The following is a 27787-nucleotide window of genomic DNA, read 5'->3' on the forward strand; positions in this document are numbered from 1 at the left end:
TTTTTTTTAATCAGTAACTATAGTGTTTTGAAGTTTTTTTTTTTAAAATATATTTTTTAAACATAAAATAACTTTCTGATCCGTCGCCTTGTTTCCTAACCACTTTTTCAATTCGAAATCCTCACTAGCTTCCTTCCTCAACTCTCCTTTTACATTTCTTAAGAAATTTTAGGGATCAAAATATGCTTGAATAAAAATCTCACGGTGCGAGTATGTGACACGTGTTAATTTTTTACTATTCTAGTAATATTAATCGACAGAAGGTGCAATGAAAATAAAAATGTCACGCACAGGAGTGGTAATAACAACATAGAGGTGTATTTTTTTTGTTGGTACAGTGGAATGAAAAAAAGAAAGAAAACTAGCCTCCCTTGAGATAACTAACAAGTAAACAAGAAATCTATGGGGAAGGAGAATTCCAAATAAAAAACTCAATCATCTGTTCAGCTCCCATCTATGGCTAAGAAATAAGCACAGGAGTTGGCTTCATTTAACTTATGATAGATAGAAACCTCCAAATCTGTGGCTAAAATATTTCTGATATCCATGATAACTGCCCGAGGCGATGGAACTGAGTATGATTATCATGCACTAGGTGTAATGCTTCCAAGCAATCTAAATTACAAACAATTTTACTGTAACCTTGATTCCAAGCAACCAGCTAGCCATGTTTAAGGGCCAATAGTTCTGGAAGAAGGTTTGTACTGACTGTAACCTGCAAAACCTGAGAAACCCACTAGCCATTTATCATCCCCATTCTTGACGAGACCACCAAAACCAATTCGTCCTGGGTTTCAAAGAGAGCTTCCGTCCGCATCCAACTTAACTGCATCTGACTCTGGACGTTGCCAAAAATCGGAGCAGTAACATTACAACTATTATCAGTAGTTTCCCAGGCTGCATGACAATCAACTACAAGGTAGCTACTCTGGTGCAAAAGCCAGACATCCCCGCTGTAGTTATCATTATAGGTTAGAATAATTATGCCTCCATATAAACCACAATCCTGCAAGGAAAGTAACAGAGAGATGTGTGAACTGCGAGGCATTAACCCTTTTAATTTATTTATTTATTCTAAATAGCACTTACGTGGAATGAGTACATGTCACATGACATGCATGGTATATTATTTGATAACTGGAAATCAATACTGCTGGTGAAAGTGAAAAATACCAGAGGGTTAGCATACAGCACGGATTATTCTTTCACCATTTAATTCCTCTACTTCATTTCTTCTCAGTAAACAGACAGACAGTCATAACTAAGTGCAAGCAAAAGCAGCTAGAAACAGGATGACTGTGATGGAGTTCATTATTTTGATCGAGATTTCAACAAAGAAGAGTTCTGATAATGAAGAGTGTTTGACAAGAAATGGAAACAACAAAACAAGCTTCCTAGTTTACTACTCGATTCCAAATAAGGTTCCTATCAATATCAAGAGCAATTAGAAAAGCAGAAAATTGGTTGTTGTAATCTCTTTCCAGTGGTTTCTAGCAAAATTTCTTCAAGCACGAGCTCCCCTTTGGAGATTAACCATGCGAGATGAACCATCCTGATACCTTGAGCCTCCAGAATATCCACCTCCTGCTCGTAAATGACCAGCCCCCCTCGAATGGCCACCCCCAACAACTTGGCCTAGGTCCTGGGATCTTCCACCACCACTATATCCAGAACGGCTATAACCTGGCCTTCCCTGAATGAAAGATGACTTTTCTTGCCACTTGCCGCCTGAGGCAGCCGCATTAGCGAAATCCTGGCCTTCTCTCCGCCTCTGAGGTAAATCCAGACCACCACCACCAATCCTAGTCTCTATTGCTCTTTCATTACTTTCAACAAGGATTGACAGCTTCTCTGTCAGCTGGAATGCCAGAGCCTGCAACCGTGTGCGCTCAATGTCATAGAAGACAATGCACTGTGTTGGCTGGTCCCAACTTGCATGGAGCTCCTCATTGATCATCATTTTGCTTACAATGATCTGAGTCTGGATTGGTGAAAGGTCAAACATTTTGCTCAGCAGGTCCAAGCCCACTGAATCATAGGAGGAAGAGTAGGAAAAGAGGTGGGTCCTCAGAGCTTCTTCCTTTATCTTGGCTTTGAGCATTTCAAGAACACCATCTCTATCTCTGAGGAGCTTCCAGACATCAAGAGAGTTGATAACATCAAAGGCCTTCTGGAAGTCTCCTTTGGTAAGGGCCCGTGTAGCAGCCATTACATGATCCCTGACATTTTCAGGAGGACCAGTGAAAGTTTGCCTCTCAGTTACCTCGAGCAACCGCCTAAATGTCTTGCTAATGACTTTGCGCTTAGCATCATAAATGTTGGCTGCCATGTTCGGGACCTCCAGCAGCATTGCACAAATTAGATGAACAGACTCTAGAAGCTCAAGATTTATGTGCATATGATATGGCATCTGACGTCTCCTTTCCAGTCTTTCCTGTTTAAATCAATTAGTTGCGCCAGTGAGTAGGTGTCCTTTGACAAATGATCAAATATGACGGATATAAATCTAAGAGCAGCATTTACCCAAGAAAAAAGCTGTTTAAAAAATGATATATCCAAGACTTTAAGTTTATTCACTGAAGCTAACAACCTCAAACAAATGTAGAGCAACATATTCATGCTCAACAGCAATTCATAGGTCTTATTTTTTCATAATCCATGAGCTTTTAAAATTTTACTCAAGATGAGATATGAAAGGTGGAATATTTACTGGATTGCGATAAAAGACCAAATGCTTGCTCTAGTTACATACACTAATAAGGGCATTGATAGCACTGAATTTATACTCATACACGCATCTAAAATCAACTGAATATATATGCATATACATGCATCTAAGATCAACTGCAACTGAATATATAGATAGGACCACTCCTCACAAAAAATGAAGTTACAAAGTCCAGTGGTATTTTCTCCATCATAATTATCACCATAATTATTTTGAAGAAACATTCACAATGATTGACCTAGGACAGTTTATTTGTGAAAATGTATGTATGACAAAAAATGGACCACATCTTCAAGAATTACATACTGAACATCACAAGAAATAAACACTTATACTTGCAAAGAAATGGATGGGTGATAAATCAAATCACAATACACAACATTTGCACATCATTGTCAGCAAATAATAAGAGTCTGAATAAACATGATCGATGCAACTAATCTAGAACCTGTTTTAACTAGGATACAAAATATAAGAGCAAAAAAATTAAAAAAAAAACATCATGAACACATAAAAATCAAAACTTAGCATATAAAGCTGAAGTACATGACAAGTGATTAAATCTGGTGCCTAGACTGTAAGCATAGCCCTCAGCATTCAACTCAAAACAATGAGCTAAATGTCCAGAAACAAAATCAGCCCTAGCAGCTATTGTTGACTGCTTATCCAAGCAAAATCATGAGCTTCTTGAGACAAGTAAACTGTCCTTCACCCAGCTTGAATTATGAGACAAACTACAACTTAGCTTTACAGTTGATAACAAAAGCTACTCCTTAAGCACGGCAAGTATGACCAAAAATAATCATTAGAAAATAAGAAGAAGAGCAGCACCTGTTCTTGAGTCTTCTCATGGTATCGACTTTGTGAAACACCTTGTGCAAGCAACTCTTTCACCCTCCCACCAGAATATAACTCAAAAAGGCAGCCATGTGCTTCAGTGATCATCCCAACACGGAATGCACATAAACCAAGCTGTGCCATAGCCCTGTTAAAAAGTATCTGGCTTGAAATGTCCATGTGCTGAATATTATCTTGCAGGTGACTCATCAATAACAGGTCACGGGAGGTTGAGAGCTCATCCAGGAGAGCATGATGGTAGATATCACAGAGCATAGCACGAGCCTTGGTCCGCTCATCTCCAGACTTGTAAATGAGGGAGACTAAAGCATCCATCATCGCTCTGCTATTCTCAGGAAAGGTAGGCTTTCGAGGCACAAGCTCAGAAGTAACAACAAATGCAGAGGAACCCCTACTTCCCTCAACCTTAGGCTCCTCACCATTGCCTCCATCTTCTGTTTGTTCAACCAACTTTCTCATGGCATCATAAACCTCTTGCGGTTTGTAATAGATCAGCTCAACTCGTTTCAAAGCAACCTTTGCTGCAGCTTTAAGGTCTCCAACATGCTCTAAATATTCTTGGGCATTCTGAGCAAGAACTAAAAACATTGGTTCATCCTGCAGTCTCTCAACGTACTCATGCGTATGTGGATCAATGCACTGCAAACTCTTGAAGAACTCAGAATCGATCCTCTCAAGAAAAGCCACTAAGTTTCCCCAAATCCGAATTGGACCATTATGGTCTCCTCCTTTTTGGGTTTCATTCTCATCAGGCTCAACTGTGTCATCCACTACAATACTAGGATACTGTTCCAGAATGTCAAGAATAATAAGCATGTTCTGAACACAATTTTTCCAGACATTGATTGGCATGTGCCCGCTGAGACCTGGACTCACATCAAACTGGGCAGAGACCACACTAAATAGAATCTCCAACTTCTGTGCAGGGGTCTTAGCAACCTTTGTCAGGAAAGTTAGCTGCTCAACCTGCTCAAACCTTCCAGTTCCCCTCCTTCCCCGGGCAGCAACAATTTCTTTAAACTTCTTGTTTACAATATCCCAGGTGATTTCACTAGGATCTTTTGCAAACTGCTTATCCATGAGCTTATCTTTCTTACTCATCATCTTCTCCCAGCCCCCGTCCTTTTCAGTTTGGTCATCCACATTATCCTCATCCTCCTCATTGGACATTGCGATCTTAGAAGGGTCCTCCTCAAACTCCAAATCTGACTCATCCTCCTCTTCAGCCTCTGGTTCTTCCTCACTTTCAGGGTGTTCTCTATATTTATTAATTTGGTCTTCATATTGTTTATTGTTTTTCTTCAATTTTTGCTTCATTGCATTCAACGCCTTGGCATTGCTGCTGCTCATTTTCTTTTTTGCTTCCTTATTCGCCAAAGCTTGATTCAAGAAATCTTCGAGCATTACTAGAGCTTTGATGTAAAGAGCAGGGGCCTTCTCTGATTCCATCACCCGCATGACTTTCTCAAGTTGCTTATTAATCTTATCAAAGCTCTCTTGCAAGCTGACCCAGTCATTAATCTTCATTGCATTCTTCATTTGATCAACAGTGGCTGACAGCTCTTCAAAACGTTTGTCTTTGGCTGACCTGACCACACGTTTTTTATCATCAGAGTCATCACTATCACTAGCAGTTTCTCTAAGATATCTGTTTTGAGCAGATTGGGCAGTAGACTCCCCAGCTTCTTCCTTCTCAACCTCATCTTCATCATTTTCACTCTCCTCCTCGTCAGAGTCACTCCCACCCTATAACAAAATCAGAAAGTAAATAAGAACACCCAGAACAACAAAACTAAAAATACCATAAATAGCATCGTGCCCTTCTCCTTGAGTATGAAATAACAAAATTAAAATTAGCAAACTTCACCAACCTGTGTCCAGAAACGCGACGACATTTTGTCTACTCTGCATGGAAAAAACACACAGCAACGAACAAAAAAAAACACAGAATTACACCCCCCGGAAACTAATAAGCAGAGAACTAACTCAACACTAAAGCAGGCAACTAAACCAAGTTTTAATCTTTAAAACTCACTAGCTCTTAATTGCTCAGTTTACTGTTAACTAGCAGATTAATTTTGTCCAATTCAAAATTGACATTATATATTTTTTATCAAAAAAATTCAAAAAGTGAGAGAAAGAGGGAGGGAGGGAGTACCTGGACCGAGATGCTTGATTGTTGGATTTGCGAAAAGCTGTTGATGGTGAGGCTGGATTCAGTGAAAGGGTCCTTTCCTTTTGATACGCGGCCGTGGATAAAAGAAGTGAGGCTCATAGTGAGGGTGTATTTGTAATATTGTTCAATATTTAAGATAGTTTTGGCGGTTAATAATTTGTGGTCACAGACGACCCTTAGTCCAAGTTGAATGACACGTCAGTCACCAAGGAATGAATAGTAATTGACCCTGCGTTCTATGGTGGTTTCTCTTGTAATTTTATAAAAAAAAACAATTAAATCAGAAGTCAAATTTACTGTATTCATACACATTTTTATATTCACCGCTGGCTAAAGTAAAATAATGCCTTTTTCCTTTCCGAGGAAAACCATAAGTAGGGGTATTTTAGATTTTTTTACACAGTTTATTAATCATTTAAAGATTGTACAGGTATATATATATATATATTTCTTCCATAATTTTTAAACAATTAAATAATATAATCATCCTTAATTTCATAAAAAAAAAAAGTTTTATACCTTCTGTTTGCATTAGAACAATAAAACTTTTCCCTTGTAGCAAAGGAAAAAATGGCAGTGGATTCAGGAGTTTTTATCTTTTCAAATAGGTTTTATGGTAAATCTCTACATGAAAGGTAATTTAGTATTTTTCTCCTAAAATATTAATTTTTTAATCAATAAAATTGCTAGTGTTATCTTTTGAACGGTGTGTATAGTGACTTCTGGTTATTGAACAAGTTCTTCCACTATATCATTAAATACGTCGCTATATTCTTTTTCACCTGGTGCAGTACACATCATCGATAATATGGCAGATTGTTACCGGTTGATTTTTTTTTCTTTTTGATTTCTCTCTCCTTGTAATAAATGCAAGTTTTTTCTTTTTTTTTATTATTTTAATTTTAGTCTCTATTTTTTTTAATTTTTCTTTGATAATTTTATAAAAGTTTTATTTGTTTTCAATTTAGTCCTTCAATTCTAATTTTAGGTATTTTATTTTTTCCAGTTTGGTCCTTAATGTTTTAATTTTTAATTTTTTTTCTTAGTCCTTTTGTAAAACCTTTTTTTATTTTCAATTTAGTCATCAATTCTAATTTGTTATTTTAATTTTAGTCTTTATTTTTTTTAATTTTTCTTTGATAATTTTATAGAAGTTTTATTTGTTTTCAATTTAGTCCTTCAATTCTAATTTTAGGTATTTTATTTTTTTCCAGTTTAGTCCTTAATGTTTTAATTTTTTATTTTTTTTTCTTAGTCCTTTTGTAAAACCTTTTTTATTTTCAATTTAGTCATCAATTCTAATTTTTCACATATAATATTTTTTAATTTGGTACTTGTTCTTTTAATTTCTAATTTTTCCTTGGTCTTTTTGTCAAAATTTTGGTGGTTTTTAATTTCATCATTCAATCCAAGTTTGTTGTGGTTTTTTTTCTCTAATTTGGTCCTTATACTTTTATTTTTTTGTCTTTTTTTTAATTTAACCCTCCAATCAAAGATTTTTTCTTGCCCTATAATTTATTTTTTATTTTTATTTTCACCCTCATTATTTTAATTACTAATTTTTATTTTAAATTATTTCATGCTATTGTTTTTTTTTCTAATTGTATTATTCAACATTTAATTTGTTAAGGAATGGACTTCTCGGTTTTCTCATGTATGGTGATTCCGATGTAATAACTCATGTCACGGGTTTTAAAAGTTATCTATGACATAACTTTTAAACTCAACCTAGAGGTCGATTCAGGGCAAGTCCGAGGTCACATGTCTAATGAGTTAACCTGGATAACAGGTCAAATGGGTTGACCCGTGTAAGGTTGGTTGACCCATGTCAACCCATTTTTTTTTTATATAAACATATAGAAATGACATTATTTTGAAAAACAAAATAGAGAAAAAAAGGTCAAAGGTTTTTGAATAAGTTTTTTCATGGCTTATTGGGTTGCAAGTCAACCCTATTTTTTAATTGGATGATATCGGGTTAATCCTCTTTCTATTTTTGTTGGAACCCGGCTCAACAGAGGCCTTGGATCACCTGGTTCACGATTTAAATTGTCGAGTCGAGATTGTAATTTTTTATTTTAAATTATTTAATTTTATTGATTTTTTTCTCAATTACATTATTTAACATTTGATTTGTTGAATATTAGACTTCTATGTTTTTCCATGTATGGTGCTTCACTTCTAATAACATGTGTCTCAGGTTTTAAAATTCATCTATCACATACTTTCCAAACCAAATCCAGGGATGAACCCGAAGCAAGTCCCTAGTCACGAGTCAGGTTAATTGACTTGAATTAACTCGGGTCAAGTGGATTGATCCAGGTCAACCCTCTTTTTTATTTTATAAATATGTAAAATGACAGTGTTCCTCTTTAAAAAAAGAAAAAGGTCAGCAAGTTTTGACCAGATTTTTCCAAGGCTAATTGGTTGGTCGGGGTTATGATTCAGGTTATTAGATTTTTCTTTTTTTTTTCTTTTTTAAAACACACTTGTGGTGCCTGAATATTTTATGAAAAATTAGGACGGACTAGCAGCGTAGCTTGAGCCCTCGTCTAGTTAGACTACTACACAAGCAATGTAGCCCCTCGCTGTAAACATTGTAGACTCAAAACTATTTATTTATACATTGTGTTTTTTTCTTTCTTGAATTTTATTTTTTATATTAATAGTTTTTATTTATTAAGGATTTTGTTTTCACTTTACATCCTCCCGTATATGTGAACTGTCGAAGAAAATTCTGATGTTAAATTAAAGATCATGTTGCGAAATAGAATTTTGGGTTATAGTTAAAAGAAATCAAAGAACAATAATCAAAATAAACAAAAAATTGAATACATTGTTCAAAAGACACCAAACTATTCTGTTTGGTCCTTAAAGTTTCAATTTATGTATTATTTGGTCCTTAAAGTTTTAGGATTTTACATCTTGATCCTAAACTTTATTTTTTACGTTTCAGTCATTGAGTGTTAAAGAGAGAGAGTCATAAAAAATAAAAGTTGAGAGAAAAGGTCGATCAAGCATATTTATGCTACAAAAATAACTTATCTCAGTGTCAATATTTTTATCTTGTAGAGAAGGGTTTCATGAAGGTTGTTTATATTATTTGGTCTTTAAGGTTTTAGATTTTTATGTTTTTGCCCTAAATTTTAATTTTTCATGTTTTAATAATTGAGTGTTGAGAGATGACAAAGAAAATCATTTAAAAATGAGAGGAGAGAGAAAATGATGATCAGGCACATTCAAGCTACAAGAAAGATTAATTTTAATGTCAATATTTTTATCTTGTAGAGAGGAGTTTCATGGAGGCCATTGAAATTTTTCATCATGTCAAAAAAATAAATTAGGCCTTTGGAACATTTTTTTTATTTAATCTATTTTTGAGGTTTTTGAGTGATTGGAAAGTGCTTTTAGATTAAAATGGTTTAATAAGTCCCAAAATATTGTTTAGGTGTTTAGAAAAGAAAACAAGTTGAAAAATAGATTTTTGGATTTAAAAACTATGACTTTGACTTTCAAGCCACTAGAGATGGCTGAAATATGAACCATAAAACAATGCATTGTTTGTCTATTGAAAAAAAATAGAGCACGTGAGCCTGATCTTTTAGGTCAAGCGTGCAAACTCAAGCGTGCTTGTCCTGTTTATTAAAAAAATATTTAATCTTATTTTTTATTTAAATTTTAAAATAAAATTAACTTTAAATAAATTTATTAAAACTATCCAATTATATCACATTTTTTAAGAAAATTAAATTTATTAACAATTACTTTATAAATAATTATATATCACTTAATATGCAAAAGAAATTTAAAACATTTCTCATTAATACTTACATCTATTTTGTTAATTTTTTGTTTCAAAATTTTTATATAATGTTTTATTTATTTATTATTTTTAGATTGATTCACACAAGTCGGTAGAAATGATTAATTCATTGAATTGTTTTTGTATAAAACTTGTCTTCAGGATCATAATAAGTTTTTTTTTTTTAAAAAAAGAAACAATGCTTCTAATAAAAGTTATCATCAAAACAACTAAAGAAATATGTACATGAATAAAAAAAAGGAAGTTTTTTTATTATTATTAAGAAGACATGTTTTTTACCTATTTAATTTAAGTCATTATAATTTTAATGAATATCTTTTTTTAATTGCCATTAATTTTTATTCCATAAATCATGTTGCTAATAAAAGGACATATTATTACTAAACCTAAAACAAAAAACTACATAGATTAGAAATGGCAGTTTTGACTAAAAAAAATATATTTTTTCATGAATTTAAATGTTTTCTTTCTTACAAATATTTATTTTAATTTTTGTATAATTAAATAAAAATAGATTTTAAAAAATATCACATAACAAGCTCTATTCTGGCCCTCTTTCTAAAACATTTTGTATTGTATGTTTCCATTTTCAAAGGAAACACACAATTTTGTGTTGCTACCCTTAAATAATTTGGTCTCATCTTTCATCTATCTTTCAATGTTGAGATGTCATCAAATCGTTAAAAGTTTCATATTTGCAGTAACATGGAATACAATTCATAGAGAAGGGTTCGTGTATTTAATAATATAGTGCAATGTATTTTTCAATTAAAAATAATATATTTTTACATATTAAACCATAAAAAACCATCTAAAAAATTAATTTAATACTCTTTTATATGAAAAACAATTTAAAATACACTTTGAAAAATAAAAACTATAACAATAATAGCCACTGTGGACTAATCTGCTAATGGACAAGTGGGCTACAAGACATGAGCCTCTATCCCTGTAGAGGATGCTATTACCGATGCTACAGTAGTTTAGTATAACATGCAGAAATTTAAACCTTACTCAATAAAGTTTAAATTTCAGCTCGGAAGAGAAAAACTGTAACACCCTAAAATTTGCATTGATTATAATTTATGATTTAGATTAGAGTAAATTAAGAGACAAAACCAAAGAACTAAAGAAAAGAAGGGTCGAAATGCAATTACCAACTTAACGAGTTGAAGTAGGATAAATTTTGCATGAAGTTTTGGCACGTCATGCTCATGAGGTGTCCAAAGAAAGGTAGAGAGGTGCTTTCCTTTAAGATTTTCAGAACTAACCACATCTTTTTCTTCCATTTCTTGAACCTAAAAGAGAGCTAAACACCATCATACAAATTAACACCACCAAACCATATATTCCAAGAACAAATTGTGACGTATTAGGGATTAGATCAATAGAATTGTTAGAAAGAAAATCGAAGATAGTTTGTGAGGTTATAAGAGAAAGGAAAGAAAAGAAAGAGAGCTAAAGCTTAAAATGAGTGACTAAATTGATAAGTATGCATAATTCCTATAGTTTTAGATGCTTTTATGTATGAAGAAGCTCTTTAAATGTTTGCTGGATTTTCATAATATATATGTATAACCTTAGTTTTCAGTAGAAACTCCATATGATAGTTGCTAAATAAGAGTATGATTGTGAAAGATTGAATTATGATGTGTTCTTCTAAAGTAAAAGATAAGTTTTAGCCCAAATATTGTGTTGATATAAGTGCACATGATATGTGAAAAGAGTAAAGCATGCTTTAAAAGAAATTATGGCCACCTATATATTACATATGCTACCAATGTGGTGGGTATATGGATATGAGATATTGATGTTGGGCATATATGTTGGAAACTTATGAAGTTTCCCATGCTTATTTCTTTAATCGTTCACTAGGTTATCTCATTAGCAGTTGATAAATTATTTTCAAAGAATCAAAGTGACCAACCACAGTTTCTTTGGAATCCTAGCTTGAAACTTAAGTGGTGCTATTGTATCTTTTATAGGTTAGTTTTTTAGTATGGGTCATTACACATGTAAATGCATATGTAAACATATATCATGCAAGAACTCTTTTAGTGTGTGATAGATCAATATGACAACTGTGTAAAGATGTAAATTATACGTGAATGATCAAGACAAGACAACAAGATGTCATATAAGTTCCCAAGTTATGTATATTTATACATGTTTTAACTGATTAGGTAACAATAAGGAATTAGAGAGGTTGGTTTACTTAGCTAGCACTACTCTATAGTGAATATATCAAAGATACCAAGTAATTAGGAGAGGGATGTGACAAAAACTGGTTGATTGAAGTACAACCTGTGAGTTTTACTTGGCTAGTGCGAGAGCACATCTGAAAGCGGTTCTGATTTAAAATCTCAAAAATTCTCTCTAGACAGTTTGCATTGGACTAATTCACACATCCAAAATTACAAACTAAAATTTCCAAGAAATCAAATATTAAAATAAGCAGAAGATATCCTGGGGTTCAGGAGGAAGCTGAAAATTTTGCACCATACACCCACGTCAATAGTGTAGGCATTCTTAAATGCATCGATCTACCTCGACTTTTCGATTTATCGTTAAAGGAAAGGCTCCCGTTATAATCATTCTCTGCATCGAATCAATGGTCCAAAGTCTGCCCACATACGATGAACTAAGCCAGAGTTAAACTTTGAGCTTGGACAATGTATATAGTTCACATATTCTGCTAAGTTTTTAGGCAATGTGAAATGCCATTCGGTCCTCTACTAAAAAGTACATACTTGAAAGTTTTCAACAATATTAACTCACCAGATCCATGGAGAGAGAAAAGATCTATTTCTCCAGCTCCCACCCTCCTAGTCTCATTCCAGGGTCATAGTTTGTGAATAGCCTAAATTCATTCCCAAGTTTGCTAGAATGTTGAGGCCTAAAACCACATGAATGCAATCCTAAGAGCTCAGCTGCCTTATCCTTCTGCACGTCTCCTACAAGTCAAGAATATATAATGCATCAGATTCACCAGAAAGCTGGAAAGAAAATACAATGCAACTTCGTTGGGAGTGCTAGCAACACTCACTCTAACACTTGCTTTTCAATACTCTCACGTCTAGAACATCCACATCACATCTCTTCATTTTAATCAAACTAATTAATTGCAAGAGGAAAAGGATACTAAGAGCTAGTGACAAAAAAATTCCATCATTACAAGCAGTCCAAGACCAAGCAAGAAAGAGATTACACATTAAAACAAGAACAAATACCAGTAGATTACTGTCTCCTAAATTAAATATATTGCAAGAATCTTCTCTAAACCCTCAATTTCCATCAACAAAGAACAAGATAATTTCTCTTTATTGTTTCTTCTTGTTCTGATCAATTATACCAAAGTGATCTATAAACCCGCTAATAATCCACTTAATGGTAGTTCAATCAACATATTTGAGCAACAAGAACGAGACTAGCATCTCCAGTGAAAACCCAAGTGTATTTTATCCCAGATTCAAGAGATCCCTTGTATTATTTGAGATCAGGTCCAAAACTCACATATTCTCTACCAAATAAGACTAAAAATCCCACAAATTTCTTGCAAAAGGTCCAAAACCAATTGTCAGCCAAGGTAATATCACATAAGTAAGTTTTGGTGCAATAGAAGGGATTCTAAAAGAGAGGAAAATGGCATAAAAATAAAGAGACAGGGAAAGCGAATCAAAACTAGGCAACAGAAAATTTAGGGGAAGGCAAACATAATAATCTGGAACCCTATAGGCACTTTGTCATTCCAAATAGAGTAAAGAGATGTAAAGTGGATGTTGTAAACAAGCAAGTGCTGGAGGAAGTGCTGCTAGCTTTGCCCTAGCTCTAGATATCTAATTCTATAGAAAATCTCAGGTCTCAACAAATTTACAGATTGCTGAGATTGGACTAGTAGCATTATATAGCAGACTCACCAGAGCTTGCAAATGAGAAAGAGTAGGACGGAGAATGATCAATGTTTACCTGTGAGCAGAAGCAAATATGATTTTCCTGGTATTGCAAGAAAAGAAATTGCTTGAGCAACCTTTTCTAAGCACTCCTGACTCTGCCATCATAAGCATCAGTTAAATGAGACCATGGCCTTTTCACATGACTATTGAACAGTTTGCAGTCTATCAACTAAACGGAAACAAAAAAAAAAGAAAAAAAAGAAGAGGGAAAGATCCAGGGCACAATGACAAGAAACAAGCTTCCTTGTATAAATATCCACCAGGGACTACAAGACACAGTTGAACAAAATTGAAAACCTGTAGCTTACTAAACATGTACAAGGAATTACCGATCAAGTAGAAATTATAGCACAACAAAATCTGTAATAAAAAAAGAAGAAGCAAATATTAGAGATCTTCTAAGTAGGTCATTATGCCTGAACAAAGGATATCTAATTATTCAACCAATAATCCAACAGTTCAAAACCAAATATGGCACAGACAGGTACCACAAAATCTTCTCCTTGGCAACCTTAACATAAAACAAGTAAAACAGACATCCTCAATCTTTCGGTCAAAACAAAAAAAAGATACCCCATTAAATAACATAAGCACTAGTAATACTAGATACTAATTACATGGCAAAAACAACATGAATTAACACAAATTTAAGTTGAAAGAAAGGCAAACTTTATAACTAACCAAATAAGGAGGATCTGCAACAACAACTTGAAAAGCATGCTTAAGTTGACCAGGCAAATCTTCTGGTTTATTATAATCATAAAATGTGAAATCACTCCCATATTGCTCAAATCTCTTGTCATACTCCAGTAATTGCACATTCACACTCGGATCAATTTTCTGCCAACAAAAAAAAGAACCCACTCACCCAAAAACCAAGAAAATTGACAGCAACCCATAAAAAAAAGAAGCAAAACCCAGTTCAAAAGTTTCAATTTTGTGTACTACCTTGATGTAAGCATAAAGGGTTGGACAAGCGATACAAACTGCGAGTGAACTGGGATTGGTTAATAAAGCAAGAACCTCGTTTGCTACAGTCTCTGCGGTTAACGGGTCGTACCAAAACTGGCTAAGCCTCCAGTCCTCTGCTACTAAGGCTACTTTCTCTCCGGTTTCAGAACCTTCTCCGTCGGTTTGTGAAGTTTGGTCAGTGATGGGTTGTTGTTGTTGGAGGAACTCTTTCAAAGCAGCCAGAGCGTGTGAACTTAACGTTGGAGGGTCGTCGTCGTCGTCTTCAGTGAAAGCGGTATCGTTTTGAGGTTTCACTTGCTCTTCTTCCATTTTGTAGCCCTGCAAAATGAAATTGAGGGGACACGGTGCCGCTTTTGTTATTTTATGGCATTGATGAACCACTGAAGTAGGAAAACGAGCTTCAGGGAAACAGTTACTCCTTGTATTATACAAGGGAAACAAGAATTGGGCCTAAGCTAAATTAAAAGGGCCCATGATGAGTAATTATCCAAAAAAAAAAAAAAAACACTCATTGCACTGTCCTTCGTAACAACAATCAAATGGCCTATCTTTAGAGGCAAAATGATATTATTCATTTGTCAAACAAGAAATGCTTTTGAGTCGTTTCTTAGAAAATAAAATAAAATGGCAACATTATTTTAAAAATTAAAAAAAATTAAAAAGGGCCTCTAGAGATATTTTAATATTTTCTTCATAATTATTTCATAATAATATATTTCAATTAGAGGCAAATGATTCTTTTAACAAATAAAAAATAAAAATAAAAATAAAAATAAAAAGTAGTTGACTCATGTAACACATGAGCCAGTGCGCGTGCGGTGTGGCTTCCGACAACAAAAAATACCCAACCACAATATCAGTTGAAATGTCCAATAGTGAGCTTTTTCCCCCCTCATCTCCCTTTTTTCTCTTTATCTTCTATAAATTCACATTGGGTCAACCAAAATTCAGAGTTGTCCTTTTATTTTTTTTAATTGTGGTCTTTATTTTTTTGATTGGTCATTATTGGTTTTGATTTTTTATTTAATTTCATCCATTGTCATTTAATTTGATTTGATTTTATATCAAATATGTCCCCATTCTTTTTATTGTTGTTTTTTTTTCTTGATTTAGTTTTTAAATTTTTTCCTTCAACATTTTACTTTATTTATTTTTTTGTCAAATTTTAATCCTTATTATTTTGATTACTATTTTTAATTATTTTTTAATTTAATTTATTTTTTAATTTGGTCCCTCATTATTTCTTTTATTAGTTTTTAATATCAGATTTTGTCATCATTATTTTGATTGTTATTTTTTTTCTTTTTTAATTTTTGATGATTGAGAATTTTGCTTCGTTATGTTTTTTGTTTTTGCCTTCTATGAAATCATATCAATCTCATGACCTGAGTCACTGATTTTGACAATTAGCCCGATTTAACTTTGATCTTTTTGGGTCTTTTTTATTTTTTTTTAATTTCATCATTTTACATTAGGTTATTAAGCCTTGAGCTTTCTGTTTTTTTTTTTTTTTATGTTTTTCCTTTTTGTGGGATTATCTTGGGTCACGAGTTAGTCAAGTTAACTCAAATACTTAGTTTTTTTTTCAATATTTTTTTATTTAACTTTGATAATTTTTTCTAGGTTTTTTTTTAAGAATTTAAATTTTTATTCCAATCTCATATTGCAGGTGGCTGGTTAGTAGAGAGAGCTTGAGTTGACTCAAGTTTTTTCCTTTGACATTTTTTTTAAATAGATTTTTTTTTCAATTGTATCATTTAACATTATATTATTAGACTTTGAGCTTTGTTATTTTTTTGTTTTGTTTTATACGAGGGTATCTTAATCTCATATCCTGAGTCACGTGTTAGTCAAGTTAACTTATGTTGATTCAGGTTATCATCGACATCTTTTTTGTTGTTGGGAGAGGTTTGACCTAACCCGCGATATAATACATGCAAAAAAATCTAATTTGATTTATTCTTTGATGAATGGAGAAATTGGATCGAGCAAGAGAAATCAAGGTGGTTAAAGAAACTCCTTAAAAAAAAAACCATGATTAGATTTTTTTATCAAGTAACATGTCAAAAATATGTTCATTAATTACTGATAACATCATTATTTAAAAAATAAAACTAAATTAATAATATTTAAATTAAAATCCCAACCAATGAAAATTTATCATCAAATTATAAAAAATGAAAATTTAGTTACAAATACTAAAAATATTATACATAAAAGAATTAAATTAAAGAGAAATAATGCAATAACCAAATTAAAAACAAAGAAGAAAAAATAAATAAACTAACAAACAATATTATTTATAGAAAATATTAAAACATATATTTTTTATTTTTCTATAAAGCCAAATTATCTCAAACACACAATTAACCATAAAGGGCTAAATTTCTCATTTATAATTTTATTGGTAACAAATTCTTCATTAGACGTTAATATTTCTTATTGGTATTTCCTAAAATAATATTAAGTATTTGATAAAGCAGAATATTTATAACTAAATTCTTGATTTTTATTTTATTTTATAATGATCATATCGATCAATGCACTTATTTTTGACACCTAAAGGAACTAGACAAAAGAGAAAAAAAAAAAAAAACTCAATGAAAAACATACCAGAAGAGAGAATCTAGATAAAACAAATTATATAAGGGTGAATTTTTTTAATATAATATAATAACTACACACGACATAAAACATATATATATATATATATATATATATATATATATATATATATCATTTTATCGTTTAATATACTTATACATACTAAAATTTTAACTATTTTGTTTTTTTATTAATTAATAAATAATAATAAAGTACGGATGACGAATAACTAGTCTCTTCTTCGAAGATGAGCTTTCAGTACTCATCAATGGCTGAATTCGTTACTCCCATGAGATACGATTGAAGATACAGATTTTGCCGACACAGAAGCAGTAGGGCTAGTAACATCTCGTTCCACATTTCCAAAATTTGCTTTCCCAGTCAACATTTTAATAGCTATTTGAGCAACTTCGGCAAACCAGTCATCCTCCGGCAACGTACTGGCAAGACAGTTTTTATCATGGTACACATTTCTCTGAGGTTGATTTGTCGATAATGTTTGTAAAGTAAATTGAAAGGATCTTTTTTTATTTGGAAAAAAAGGCATATCAGCCGTAACATACAAAATAGTATTATGTTTACTGCGAACAAGATGTACCTGTAAGGATCTACTCCAGTAGCAGCTACAGCATCGATCGCTCTTGCTATGATGTTCTTAATAACTTGATGTAGATTTCTAGACAAGTAACGTCCTTGAGACGAGAAGAGCAACACAAATTCCATATCCAAATATAACTGCATAGAAATAATTAATTATGGCAGAGCTGCATAATCTACCGCGAAAAATCTACATCAAATATTGGCAAACGATCATCCTCTTGAATATACATACCTGTTGAAGGCCAAGAGGACCCAGAGGTTTTGGTCCCTCCTCTATCTCTTCCCAAAAGGTTTGATCATCAGAAAGCCAAAGGATCACTGTCTCTGTGAGCCTCATTAATAGAACGGTCGCAAATCTTTCCCGGCCTATGAACATATCGGTTGCTATGCTTGCCATCCGGGTCAATTTCATGAAAAGTTCCTGGAAGAAATTGCAGTCAAGTAAATCTGCATATCTTGATGCATTCATTTCTAAGAAAAGCATTTCCACATGAAGTTAATAAAATAAACCAGAAATAATCATCAAATATGTATTCAGGTTACGATTACTTGTATTCTCTATATGTGTGTTGAGACACGAGGACTAAACCAAGTGTCTTTGATGGATAGAGCACAACCTATAATCACTCCAAAACAGACCTGCAACTCAGTCTAACTACCTGGAAAATTAGAGACGGGAACCATTCAGGCTCCTCTACGTTGTCATCCAGACTTGTGTAAATGTATGCATTGAGATGAGTGTCACCATCTTCTGTGAAGATGAGATCAAGAGCATGCTGTCTGCAGAAGCTATCTCGCAAGCGATCAACTGAACGTTGAAGCTTCTTCTTCCACTCCCTTTGTTCCGGAAGACGGGATTGCCTTTCTGAAGATCTTTTAGGTTGCTCGTCTATTCTAGGAGGCAATGGCAAGAGCTTCATGGCAGCATATGGGAGCAGTTCATCTGCTAACAATGATGCATTAGCTAGTAAAGCTAGTTGCTGGGATTCAGTTTCTGCTACCCTGACAATTTTACTTCCTGAACCTTCCAAGCTCTCTTCAGTCTCTGCTGAACTCGGTAATGCACGCATTAACAAATTGACATAGGAGTTGAACACTTGAAGAACGCCTCCCAGTGCAGAACCATCCAGCTGAAGGCTCTCAAGGGGTCCCGCATCCTCAAGAAAGTCCTGAATTGACAATACATGATTGGTGAAGTGAAAACTTCTTGAGTAATACACGAAGGAAAGGGCAAATTAAAGCCAATTTTAATAGCGAATATGACAACAATCATCAGGATTATGGAGAAGAAAAAAAGAAGAAGCCAAGAAAGATTCTAAAAGCTTTCCATTTGTGAAGGAAAAGATCTTATAGAGGAAAGCACTATTAGTCACCTGAATCATGGAATTGAACCTATTAGCACTGCTTGAAAGCTTTGGCTGTGATGCCATTGCACTACCAAGAGATGCACTTGAAGAGAAAGGACGTCCGCCTGCTGGTGGATAAGTGAGCAACCAGTCATCTGCAGCAGCAAGTGCAGCACTGATATCTTCAATTTTCTTTAAATTGGCATTCAATGCCTGCTCAATAATAGGCTTAAAAAGTCTCAATAAGACGGTAGCAAGGGACAATCCACGAGCTTCCAACAAAGAACAATGACCCAAGCATATATGAATGCACTCAGCAGCAACCCGTAGACCTCCTGAAGCAGCTGATGAAGCTAGGACATGCCTCTTTAGAAGAAAAGCAAAAGCCTCAGTCTCTTTGACAGCCCAAGTTACAAGTTCAGATGTATATGCAGGTTCCTCCCCGTAAACTGCCAAAGAATCACTTGCTGCTTGTGCAATGGTGGAAAAGACAACTTGTGAAAGTGCAACAGTATATGCTCGTCCACATGAATTGTTGGATGAGCGAAGACTCGGCAAACTAGACTTCAACTTCTGGTGGTGAGAATTGAGCAACAATGTATGGGCACGGGGAGCATCTCCGAGATTTTTTAGAGCTAAAACAGCTGAACGAAGCTCTTGTCCACGAGTCGAAGGTTGGCTAATGGTATCTGCAAGCTGATAAGCTAGTTTCTGTCGCTGATCTCTAATAGCTGTCTCCAAAGTAATGAGTGCAGTTGGGCTCAAAGAGTGCTTCTTCGTGGATTCGTTAGCTAATCCTTCTCCTTTCTCAAGGGCTTGCATAGCTTCGTCCACTCTCCTTTCTGCCAATAGAACTTCAAAGGTGTCCAAGAACTCAATCAACCAATCTTCTGACTCAGAAAGCTCCCCATCGTCGAAATTGGACAAATCATCTGCTATAGAGTCTTCAGAAGCAGCCCACAAAGAATCAATGCGAGCATGTTCGCTCAAACCGTGAACTAGAGCTGCTTGAGTCGACAGGAAATTTCTCATAGAAATAAGCTGCCCCTCAAGATCTGAAATCTCCCTTGATGTCCTACGTAAAGGAAATGAAAAACAACAAATGACAGCAATAACGTTGTTTTTTTCCGATGTAAAAACGCAAGCAGAAGAAGATATATATATAGACAGGGTGGTCTAACCAACCGTATAAAGGCTGCATAGTTAGCATAAACACTCTTTCTCATTTCCTCAGCAGAAGCCCTTTTCAGGTCCACGAGGTATGAACACAGGTGCCTTATTTCCTACATATTTAACCAACAATGCAATCATCAAAATCCTTCACATTCTATTTCCCATGTGATGACATAGCCTGTAAATACATATATAAAAACATAAAACATGAAGAATAAGAGGAGACCTTCTCATTCATAGTCTGGCATTTGGAGGTGACAAAGGCATTGGGATCAAAATGAGAGTTCTTGAAGACCTTTAAGCGATCACTTAGCGTTAGATTTCCTTCCAGCTCCGCTGAGTCTCCTATGCTCGACGTTCTCGACATTATTCTTAATTTTTTTCTTGATCACAATCATCTTATTTCGCTGGTTTTTATTGCGGGCATATTGTGCCCTTGTTTCCGCCTTCAATGAACACGCATGACTCGCTCTCTCTTCATTTTAGCTGGAAGGTCAAATAACCAGTCACTTCTCTCTTTATTCATTAATCCTTAACAAAGTCTCCAAGTTACAAGTTTCCTCAATTGGGTCCCTTATATGTTGATGATTAAAGATGTTTACTCTCTCCATTAATTTCTTATGTTTGAGCTTTAGAGCCAGGAGAGTTTATATTCCTAAATGCAACACATTGACATGAAGATGCGCTTTTAAGATTATATATATATATAAAATCTCTTATCATCGTATAAAAGGCAATTAAAAAATATCTTTTATCATCGTATAATAATAATAAAAGATTTACATTAATGGTTAATAGTATTTTCTATCTCCATTATGTAAATTGTGTAATAAGATAAAATGATGTCGGGGAAAACTGTACGTTTTTTTTCTTAAATGAGTAAAGTATTTTAGACCGAAGATCCAGACCCTATTTGTTTGTTGGGAAATAATTTCTTTTTAGAAAGTGATTTTCATGAAAAGTGAATTCCTGAAAAGTAAATTATTTTTCAAGGTTTGGTAATGTAATGAAAAATGAGTTGGAAAACACTTTCTTTTGTTTAGTTATATCATGAAAAATAAGCTCAAAAATAACTTTTTAATTAGCAATCAAAAGAATGAAGACCGAATCTAACAAATAAAAAAGTTAAAAAATGATGAAATTAAAAAAAAATCAATTAGAATAAATAGCAATAAAAAAATATGGACCAAATATGATAGATAAAGAATTTCAATTAAGAAAAGGATAAGAGAAAAAAATAACAATCAAAAGAATAATGATCAAAGATGAAATTGAAGACAAAAGAATAAAAAAGAATTCAAAAGAAAATATATAGCAATCAAAAGATCGAGAACTAATTTGATATAATCAACATAACAAAATATTTTAGAATTTTCATAATTTTAAAATATTTTCCATCCAAAATAAAAAGAAAATAATTTCATGAAAATCAAGTTAAATTTTTTTTTGATCGAAAAGTATTTTTCAATAACTAATTTTTATAATGATAAAGAATCACATAAAAGTTTAGAAATAAATTTTAGGAAATGACTTTCAATGCCCTAATCAAAGAAAGTGACATTTGGAAACCCAATTGGAAAAAAGTTTAGGTTAAGGGATGAGTTCAAACTTGTAAGACTAATTTGAGGTTCGCCCTAATTATGATAATAAACTGCCAAACCAGCTAGCCAACAAATCACAGCTGACCACACAATCTTTTTTTTTTTCTGTAAAGAGAAAATCTCTCATTCTAATTAAAAGGGTGAAAAAGAAAAGTAGGCACAATCCTAGTACTTTAACTGACATAACCTGTACATTAACTACCGACAAAACCACCTCCTTGTTTGTCTCCTCTCACCTTTTTCCAAAAAGCTTGAGGAAATGAAGAAGAGAGGGAAGTGACAGAGCTAGAAAGAAATGGAGAATACTGTAAGAAATGTGGGATGTGAATGGCTTAGATCCAAACAAGAAGAGCATAGAATTATAGCTGATTTGACTGGCTTTGATAACTTGAAAGCCATGTTGGGGGCAGAGGATAACATAAGGAGAAGGAAAGGAACACTGAAGACAAAGAAGAGGAAGAGCTACGGTTATTTTCAGTTTCAAGCTCAAGAGGATATGCCTGTATGTGCCACCTCTCTCCCTCTCTTTTATTATTTCTGAATTATTTACTAATGAAATCTTGATTTTCCTAGTTAGATTTTATTTCAACTGTTCTTCACAACTTTGAATTCGAATCTTTGATTATCTTTTTTTAAATAATCAGCTTCTTTTTGTGCAATAAATGGAGTAGAGTAGTTGCAATCATATCTGGCACCTCTGTTGTATATGGTATTGTTGCCTCTGCTGATGAAGTCTTAGGTTGTAATGATTCTGTATAGCACAAACACCTACTTCTTCTCTATTTATGAGTCTTGTACTCCTAGAGAATCTGACTATCAGTTGTAAAGTTACAGTATATATTAACATTAATAATATACTGTTTAAGAATTAAAAAGGCAAAACACTTTCTTTATTACCTTTTATTTATCTTTCAATATCGAGCTAGGTTGGAGGCATAGATTAGTGTTACCAATGATGCCAAAAGTTGCTGGAAATTGATTAGCTTGTGCATTTGATGGTTCTCTGTTCTTTTTGGAAAGTGAGCACTGCCATTTGCAATTAGTTTAGAAAATAAATCTTGTCTGTGATGAATCCATGAAAGGATTCTTGACTTGTTATATTAAAATCTGTTACCTGAAGTTATATCAGTTTCCTTTCCTACTTGGCTTTATGTTAATGCTGTAAAAGAAAAGGAATAAGGAGCGACCATAGTGGAAATGACTAAAACATTAACAGCTGTTGATGGATTAAAACATGGTGAAGTGATCGATTTTTTTTTGCCATTGTTAGAAGGTGATTGGGTGATTTCAAATATGAATTCTTGCAGCAGTGCGGCAGAAATGTTACCAGCAGATAGTTTTATAGGGAAGGAAACGGAGTTGAAGTTGATAAGAGATAGAAAATGTAATTAGGTATTTGACTTGGCTCTTATATTCGTTCACCCCTTAAACCTTTGCTCGGGTTTTAGATTGAAAATGTTAATTTCTCATATTTATGCTTTTGCCTTTTGGAAACTGCTCTGCTTTTCTGAAAACACGTTGCGAGTATTCCCTTTGAGCTTCCTAGATACAGTTTAAATGGCTATTATTAATCGCATTGAGCTGGATTGGAAGCATAAAACGGGTAGTAGTTGCATCTAGATGAAAGAAGTTGAAGAAGTGATTGGGTTCCATATCTACTTGTGAATCGTGATCTCTCCTAGTAGTCTTACTTATTAATCAAATATAAACACTTTACTTGATGGTTTTCTGTTCTTTAGGTAAACAGATGAATTACAGCAATCCCAACTCCTAGAAATGGTTCTTCCTGTATTGAAGGCTATTGCCCTAAAATCATCTCCCTTTTTTCTGGATTTTAGGTTAATGTTGCAAAAGCAAAGGGACGAGAAGCTACAATGGTGGAAGGGGAAAAGGCATTAACAGTTGATTGTACAGTCAACTCTGCTGGGTTAGCGATTTCTTGCAGCGGTACAGCAGAAATGGTGTAGGTGGAGTGCTCTGCAACAAAGGAAACAGAGCAGAAGAGGATAGAGAAAGAAAATGTAATTATAGTTCTAGCTAGGTTTTGTACTCATTCACTCCTTAAACCTTTGCTTGTATCTTAGACTGGATAATTTCCACTTTCTCATGGTTATTGATTTTTCACACTCTTACCAGCACTATGATATTGCATCTAAGATTGTTTCAAGTACAAGACAGAGATTGAGTGGATACCAGTATTATGCCTTTTTACTTGTCTAGTGACATTGCATCCAAGATTCTTTCCCATACTAGAACTCTTATATCCAATGACCTTTTTTTTCGGGACATAAACAGGTGGATACAATGGTGGAAATGACACAAGCATTAGCAACTACAAATGGGGTCAACTCCTCCATTGCGATTGGTGTCTCTTTGTCTTCTTTGGAAGGTAATATTAGTTTTTGTAGGGGTGTTGCTGAAACAGTACCAGCAGAGACATTCATAGTGAATGCGATGAAGCAGAAGAGGAAGGTAAATGTAATTTGATTTCACCTCCTTTTCAATATATGTACCCTTATGACTTATACCATTGTCCTAGTCTTAGATGGGTAGTGACGCTTAGTTTGCCGCAGTCCAGACTTCTAAGTCTTACCAAAGCCTATAAGAACTATAATCCAAATAGCCTCATGTAGAGTATGCTTGATCAAATAGTTCTTGTTCCCTCATGCATTATCATGTGGTTTCTGCTTGCAATGGGAGTTTTCCAGGTAATATCCTCTTCGCCAGTGTTATAACTGGAAGTGGAAATGGGGGTCGTTGAGTTTCTTATGTCATAGTCCATTCCTCTAGATTTACATCTTGCATCATTTCTTACTTTGAATAGTTGATACTTCTAAGTTGTTACCCACCTTTTATTTGGACAGGGAAGTAATTGTAAGTTTTAGTGTTTTTTTAGAAAGATAGAGATGAGATTTCTCTTCTATAGGTTGATAGGGCAAGCAAAGAAATGCAGGAAGATACAGCAAAAGGCATGGAAAGAGAACAAGTTGAGTTTACAGACAATATTGTGCTTCGTCAGCTTCTTGTGAGTTGAAATTTCTGTTCTCTGATTAAAATTTTGAAATGTTCGATCTTATTATAAGCTCATCCCCCCTCCTTTAGCGGAGAACAAGGTACTTTGATGGTCCTTCATACAATAGTTGGGAGATGTGCTCCAATTGTGGCCAAGAAGGTCATATGGTATGCCAATGCAAGATGCGGAAGCGGAAAAAGAAGAAACTATGCTTCCTTTGTGAGAGTTTGGATCACATTGGGAGGCGCTGTAGAAAGGTAGAGTACAGATGTATTCTAGAGATTATAATTTATGCACTCTCATCATTGTACTGGAAAAGTAATCCAAAAGTAACTACCTTATAAAAAGTGCCAGGCGATAGTAGCTGTGTTTTTTTCTGGGTAATTTGCAACGTCTCTAATCTAGATGAAAGTCTCAGTGGCAATTTCTTTCAGAAATTTGGGGGAAAATGCAATGAAGGTCTGTCATGTTTGTTTACTGTTTTAGCACGCTTCATCGGTTTCTTTTCAAAACTTCTCCACTGAACTATAAATTGCCAATAATACGTTAGTTTGTGCAAAGTTTATGCAAATCCTTGTCGACATGATTTATCACACAGTTTATATACTCTGTGATATCCTATCACAGAATCGATACTGCTCTGTTTGCAAAGGAAGAGGCCACAAAGCCAGATACTGTCCAGAAAGGGACCAAGAAAGATCAAGTCATGGTATTTGCTTACAATGCGGAAATTCAGGGCATGATATGTTTTCATGTACAGCTGACTATTTGCCCAGTGATCTCAAGGTCTGTGTACAATCCTGATGCTTGTTCGTGCCTTTAATGTCCATTTACCTTTCTTTTTTATCAAGATAAAAATGGTTTTGGCATCCTGCTCAGTGCAAGTGTTATTTTCTTGTAATGCAGGAAATTCAGTGTTATGTTTGCAGAAGCTTTGGTCATCTCTGCTGTGCTGACTTTCCAGATACAGATCCAAGAGAGGTTTATTGTTATAACTGTGGAAATTGAGATCATACGAGTATAATAATTGGTTTTCTGTAATGAGAAAAATGACTAATCAAATGGATGTTTTTCTACATTTGATGCACAAAGTCATGTGGAGCAACTGGCAGCACAAAAGCCTATACTACATGCTACAAATGTGGAGAGGAAGACCATTTTGCACGAAATTGCAGTAAGCAAGGGAAGGTTAGTTTCTTGCCTCTAGTTGCTTGCTTTTGTCTAAGAAAATCTCTCTCTGTCATGCACATACAACACACATATAGCACGCATTATTTTTATGATTTAGCTGTCACGCAAACCTTCATTTGCTTGTATGCTTCAGGGTGGACAGGGAAGAGAACAGGCGAGCAATTAGCTTCTGTTTCAAGGACTTGACAGAAAATGAGAAAGTTCATGGAATCTTTTAACGAGGACATGATAATCTTCATAGACACCAAAAAACAGAAAATGAATTGCAAGGAAAGGGTAATTATGACTACGGATAAATCAAGGTTGAGCCGTTGAGGGTAACTTGATCATCGCTACAGTCAAGAACTTGTTCAATAGCGAAGCGAGGAAGAATAATTGGATGCCACCTCCAAAATCAATCATAAAGGCCTTCTCCGAAGCCTCAGCATTCTCGTGAACAATTGAAAATCTCGGAACTTCAATCACAAAGATTGTCTTAGAAGATGTTTAGGCCTGAGTTACCATTATGTATCATACATTGGCAAATAATTCCTTCTTGTTCATTGAAATATAAAGGTACCCTCTTCGATTTAACCAAGTTTATCTTGCCCTTCATGGCACAAGATATCATCCACTATATATTATCTTTAAACTAAAAAAACAAACTCTATATACCTAAGGTGCCTAGGTCCTAATAACATCAATTCTTATTTGACAATTGGAATAGTAGTGAATGAACTTGGTTGAGTTTGTACAAATTTAGAGTAGGGGAAGCAAGCTTTCGAACATGTTTGGGAACGCAGTGCAAATCGTATTCTCAAAAAATTTTAATTTTTTTTTTGCTAAAACTTAATATGGTTTGTACGTTTTGGATCGTTTTGATTTGCTGATGTCAAAAATAATTTTTTAAAAATAAAAAAAATCATTGGCATGCATTTCGGCACAAAAAGTTATTTGCAAAGCAACCGCTACCACACTGCCAAGCACCATTTCATCCAAGAAGAGATAAGAGAAGGTTGTGATCCACATTTCATCCAAGAAGAGATAAGAGAAGATTGTGATCCAAGATGCTATCAAACAACCCAATACTTGCGCCCAACAAGGCTTATAAAGCATCCATGACAACTTTACTTGAGTCACTACCCACAGTATCTGGCACACCCCTGAACAATCCAAAGATTTAACATACACCCCCATAAATTGAGATCCTACTACTAACACTTAACCTGAATAATGGGTTCTTGGTAGAGTTAAAACCCTGCACAAAATTGTTATCAGCAAAGGAGGGAGAAGAAGATTTCTGATTTGAATTCAAATTAATTACTTTCCATTACGCACCGTTTTACTTAATTTGTTATGGTGCCAGTATTAAGAACACGCCACACGCCTGTAGGCAGGGGCAGAACCAGGGGGAGGCGGGCAGGGGCCCAGGTCCCTGCAAAATATTTTAAATTTTTATATTTTTAGTGTTTAAATATAAAATAATATAATATATTTTTATTTTAAATAGATATTTTTTCTAATAATAAATTATATCTTGAGTTTTGGCCCTTCTTATTATATAATTTCAGTTCCGCCCCTGCCTGTAGGTGTGGGATGGTAGAGTTTTTCATTCAGTTATAAAGAGTGTAACAGAATGCCTGGATTACACATGCAAATAAAATGAAAAACGAATGATATTCCTTTAAGTCAGGAACTCTACCCTCCCTTCATCCTTTGTGAATTATCCCTCACAACCACCATGGCTAAACACTGAAGCACACAACCCCA

At 34.2% G+C, this 27787-nt stretch overlaps 4 protein-coding genes across 16 annotated transcripts; 1 reads left to right on the top strand and 3 right to left on the bottom strand.

Annotated features, from left to right (window-relative positions):
- Positions 1-1279: 1279 nt before the first annotated feature.
- Positions 1280-5871, bottom strand: LOC7488054 (eukaryotic translation initiation factor 3 subunit C). 2 transcript variants are annotated; one of them, XM_024587295.2, is made up of 4 exons: positions 5745-5871; positions 5458-5491; positions 3560-5332; positions 1280-2434 (listed from the first exon to the last, which is right to left on the bottom strand). In XM_024587295.2, the coding sequence occupies exons 2-4, from the start codon at positions 5479-5481 to the stop codon at positions 1505-1507; spliced, it is 2727 nt and encodes a 908-aa protein (XP_024443063.2). In that variant the 5' UTR covers positions 5482-5491; positions 5745-5871; the 3' UTR covers positions 1280-1504. The 2 variants fall into 2 exon arrangements, with proteins under 2 accessions (XP_024443063.2, XP_024443064.2); XM_024587296.2 differs by having other exon boundaries at positions 5458-5486; positions 5745-5851.
- Positions 5872-10638: 4767 nt separating this feature from the next.
- LOC112323227 (uncharacterized) lies at positions 10639-14928 on the bottom strand. 5 transcript variants are annotated; one of them, XR_008057612.1, is made up of 6 exons: positions 14487-14928; positions 14220-14378; positions 13868-13898; positions 13552-13633; positions 12364-12539; positions 11861-12208 (listed from the first exon to the last, which is right to left on the bottom strand). XR_008057612.1 is itself a non-coding variant. In XM_052447997.1 (5 exons), exons 1-4 carry the CDS (start codon positions 14817-14819, stop codon positions 12388-12390), a joined length of 726 nt encoding a protein of 241 aa, XP_052303957.1. In that variant the 5' UTR covers positions 14820-14927; the 3' UTR covers positions 10639-10883; positions 12364-12387. The 5 variants fall into 5 exon arrangements, 4 of the variants coding, with proteins under 4 accessions (XP_052303957.1, XP_024443150.2, XP_024443148.2 ...); XM_052447997.1 differs by lacking the exons at positions 11861-12208; positions 13868-13898 and adding an exon at positions 10639-10883 and having other exon boundaries at positions 14487-14927; XM_024587382.2 differs by lacking the exons at positions 11861-12208; positions 13868-13898 and adding an exon at positions 10639-10894 and having other exon boundaries at positions 14487-14927.
- Positions 14929-17277: 2349 nt separating this feature from the next.
- Positions 17278-20677, bottom strand: LOC7469917 (exocyst complex component EXO84A). The gene is made up of 7 exons (XM_002323319.4): positions 20460-20677; positions 20246-20343; positions 19088-20135; positions 18374-18883; positions 17947-18135; positions 17713-17849; positions 17278-17554 (listed from the first exon to the last, which is right to left on the bottom strand). The coding sequence occupies exons 1-7, from the start codon at positions 20598-20600 to the stop codon at positions 17380-17382; spliced, it is 2298 nt and encodes a 765-aa protein (XP_002323355.3). The 5' UTR covers positions 20601-20677; the 3' UTR covers positions 17278-17379.
- A 1272-nt stretch (positions 20678-21949) lies between these two features.
- LOC7469918 (cellular nucleic acid-binding protein homolog) lies at positions 21950-26611 on the top strand. 8 transcript variants are annotated; one of them, XM_052447999.1, is made up of 10 exons: positions 21950-22340; positions 23105-23226; positions 23673-23855; positions 24130-24306; positions 24761-24859; positions 24937-25104; positions 25475-25633; positions 25754-25828; positions 25940-26035; positions 26172-26611. In XM_052447999.1, the coding sequence occupies exons 4-10, from the start codon at positions 24139-24141 to the stop codon at positions 26202-26204; spliced, it is 798 nt and encodes a 265-aa protein (XP_052303959.1). In that variant the 5' UTR covers positions 21950-22340; positions 23105-23226; positions 23673-23855; positions 24130-24138; the 3' UTR covers positions 26205-26611. The 8 variants fall into 8 exon arrangements, with proteins under 8 accessions (XP_052303959.1, XP_052303958.1, XP_024443106.1 ...); XM_052447998.1 differs by having other exon boundaries at positions 21950-22336; positions 23003-23226; XM_024587338.2 differs by having other exon boundaries at positions 21950-22336.
- The last annotated feature ends 1176 nt before the right edge of the window (positions 26612-27787 follow it).

This window comes from Populus trichocarpa, chromosome 16 (genome assembly GCF_000002775.5).
Source record: "Populus trichocarpa isolate Nisqually-1 chromosome 16, P.trichocarpa_v4.1, whole genome shotgun sequence".
NCBI lineage: Eukaryota > Viridiplantae > Streptophyta > Magnoliopsida > Malpighiales > Salicaceae > Populus > Populus trichocarpa.

Coding starts and splice junctions, on each gene's coding strand:
- LOC7469918 (XM_052447999.1), top strand. CDS start 24,139: ATGGTGGAAATGACACAAGCATTAGCAACTACAAATGGGGTCAACTCC. Junction 24,860..24,936: donor TTGTGCTTCGTCAGCTTCTT/GTGAGTTGAAAT, acceptor CCCCTCCTTTAG/CGGAGAACAAGGTACTTTGA. Junction 25,105..25,474: donor TTGGGAGGCGCTGTAGAAAG/GTAGAGTACAGA, acceptor ATCCTATCACAG/AATCGATACTGCTCTGTTTG.
- LOC112323227 (XM_052447997.1), bottom strand. CDS start 14,819: ATGGAAGAAGAGCAAGTGAAACCTCAAAACGATACCGCTTTCACTGAA. Junction 14,379..14,486: donor CCCTTTATGCTTACATCAAG/GTAGTACACAAA, acceptor TTTTGTTGGCAG/AAAATTGATCCGAGTGTGAA. Junction 13,634..14,219: donor TTGCAGATCCTCCTTATTTG/GTTAGTTATAAA, acceptor TTATGATGGCAG/AGTCAGGAGTGCTTAGAAAA.
- LOC7488054 (XM_024587295.2), bottom strand. CDS start 5,481: ATGTCGTCGCGTTTCTGGACACAG. Junction 5,333..5,457: donor CGTCGCGTTTCTGGACACAG/GTTGGTGAAGTT, acceptor ATTTTGTTATAG/GGTGGGAGTGACTCTGACGA. Junction 2,435..3,559: donor ATGAGAAGACTCAAGAACAG/GTGCTGCTCTTC, acceptor TGATTTAAACAG/GAAAGACTGGAAAGGAGACG.
- LOC7469917 (XM_002323319.4), bottom strand. CDS start 20,600: ATGTCGAGAACGTCGAGCATAGGAGACTCAGCGGAGCTGGAAGGAAAT. Junction 20,136..20,245: donor AACTATGCAGCCTTTATACG/GTTGGTTAGACC, acceptor TCCTTTACGTAG/GACATCAAGGGAGATTTCAG. Junction 18,884..19,087: donor GGTTCAATTCCATGATTCAG/GTGACTAATAGT, acceptor TTGTCAATTCAG/GACTTTCTTGAGGATGCGGG.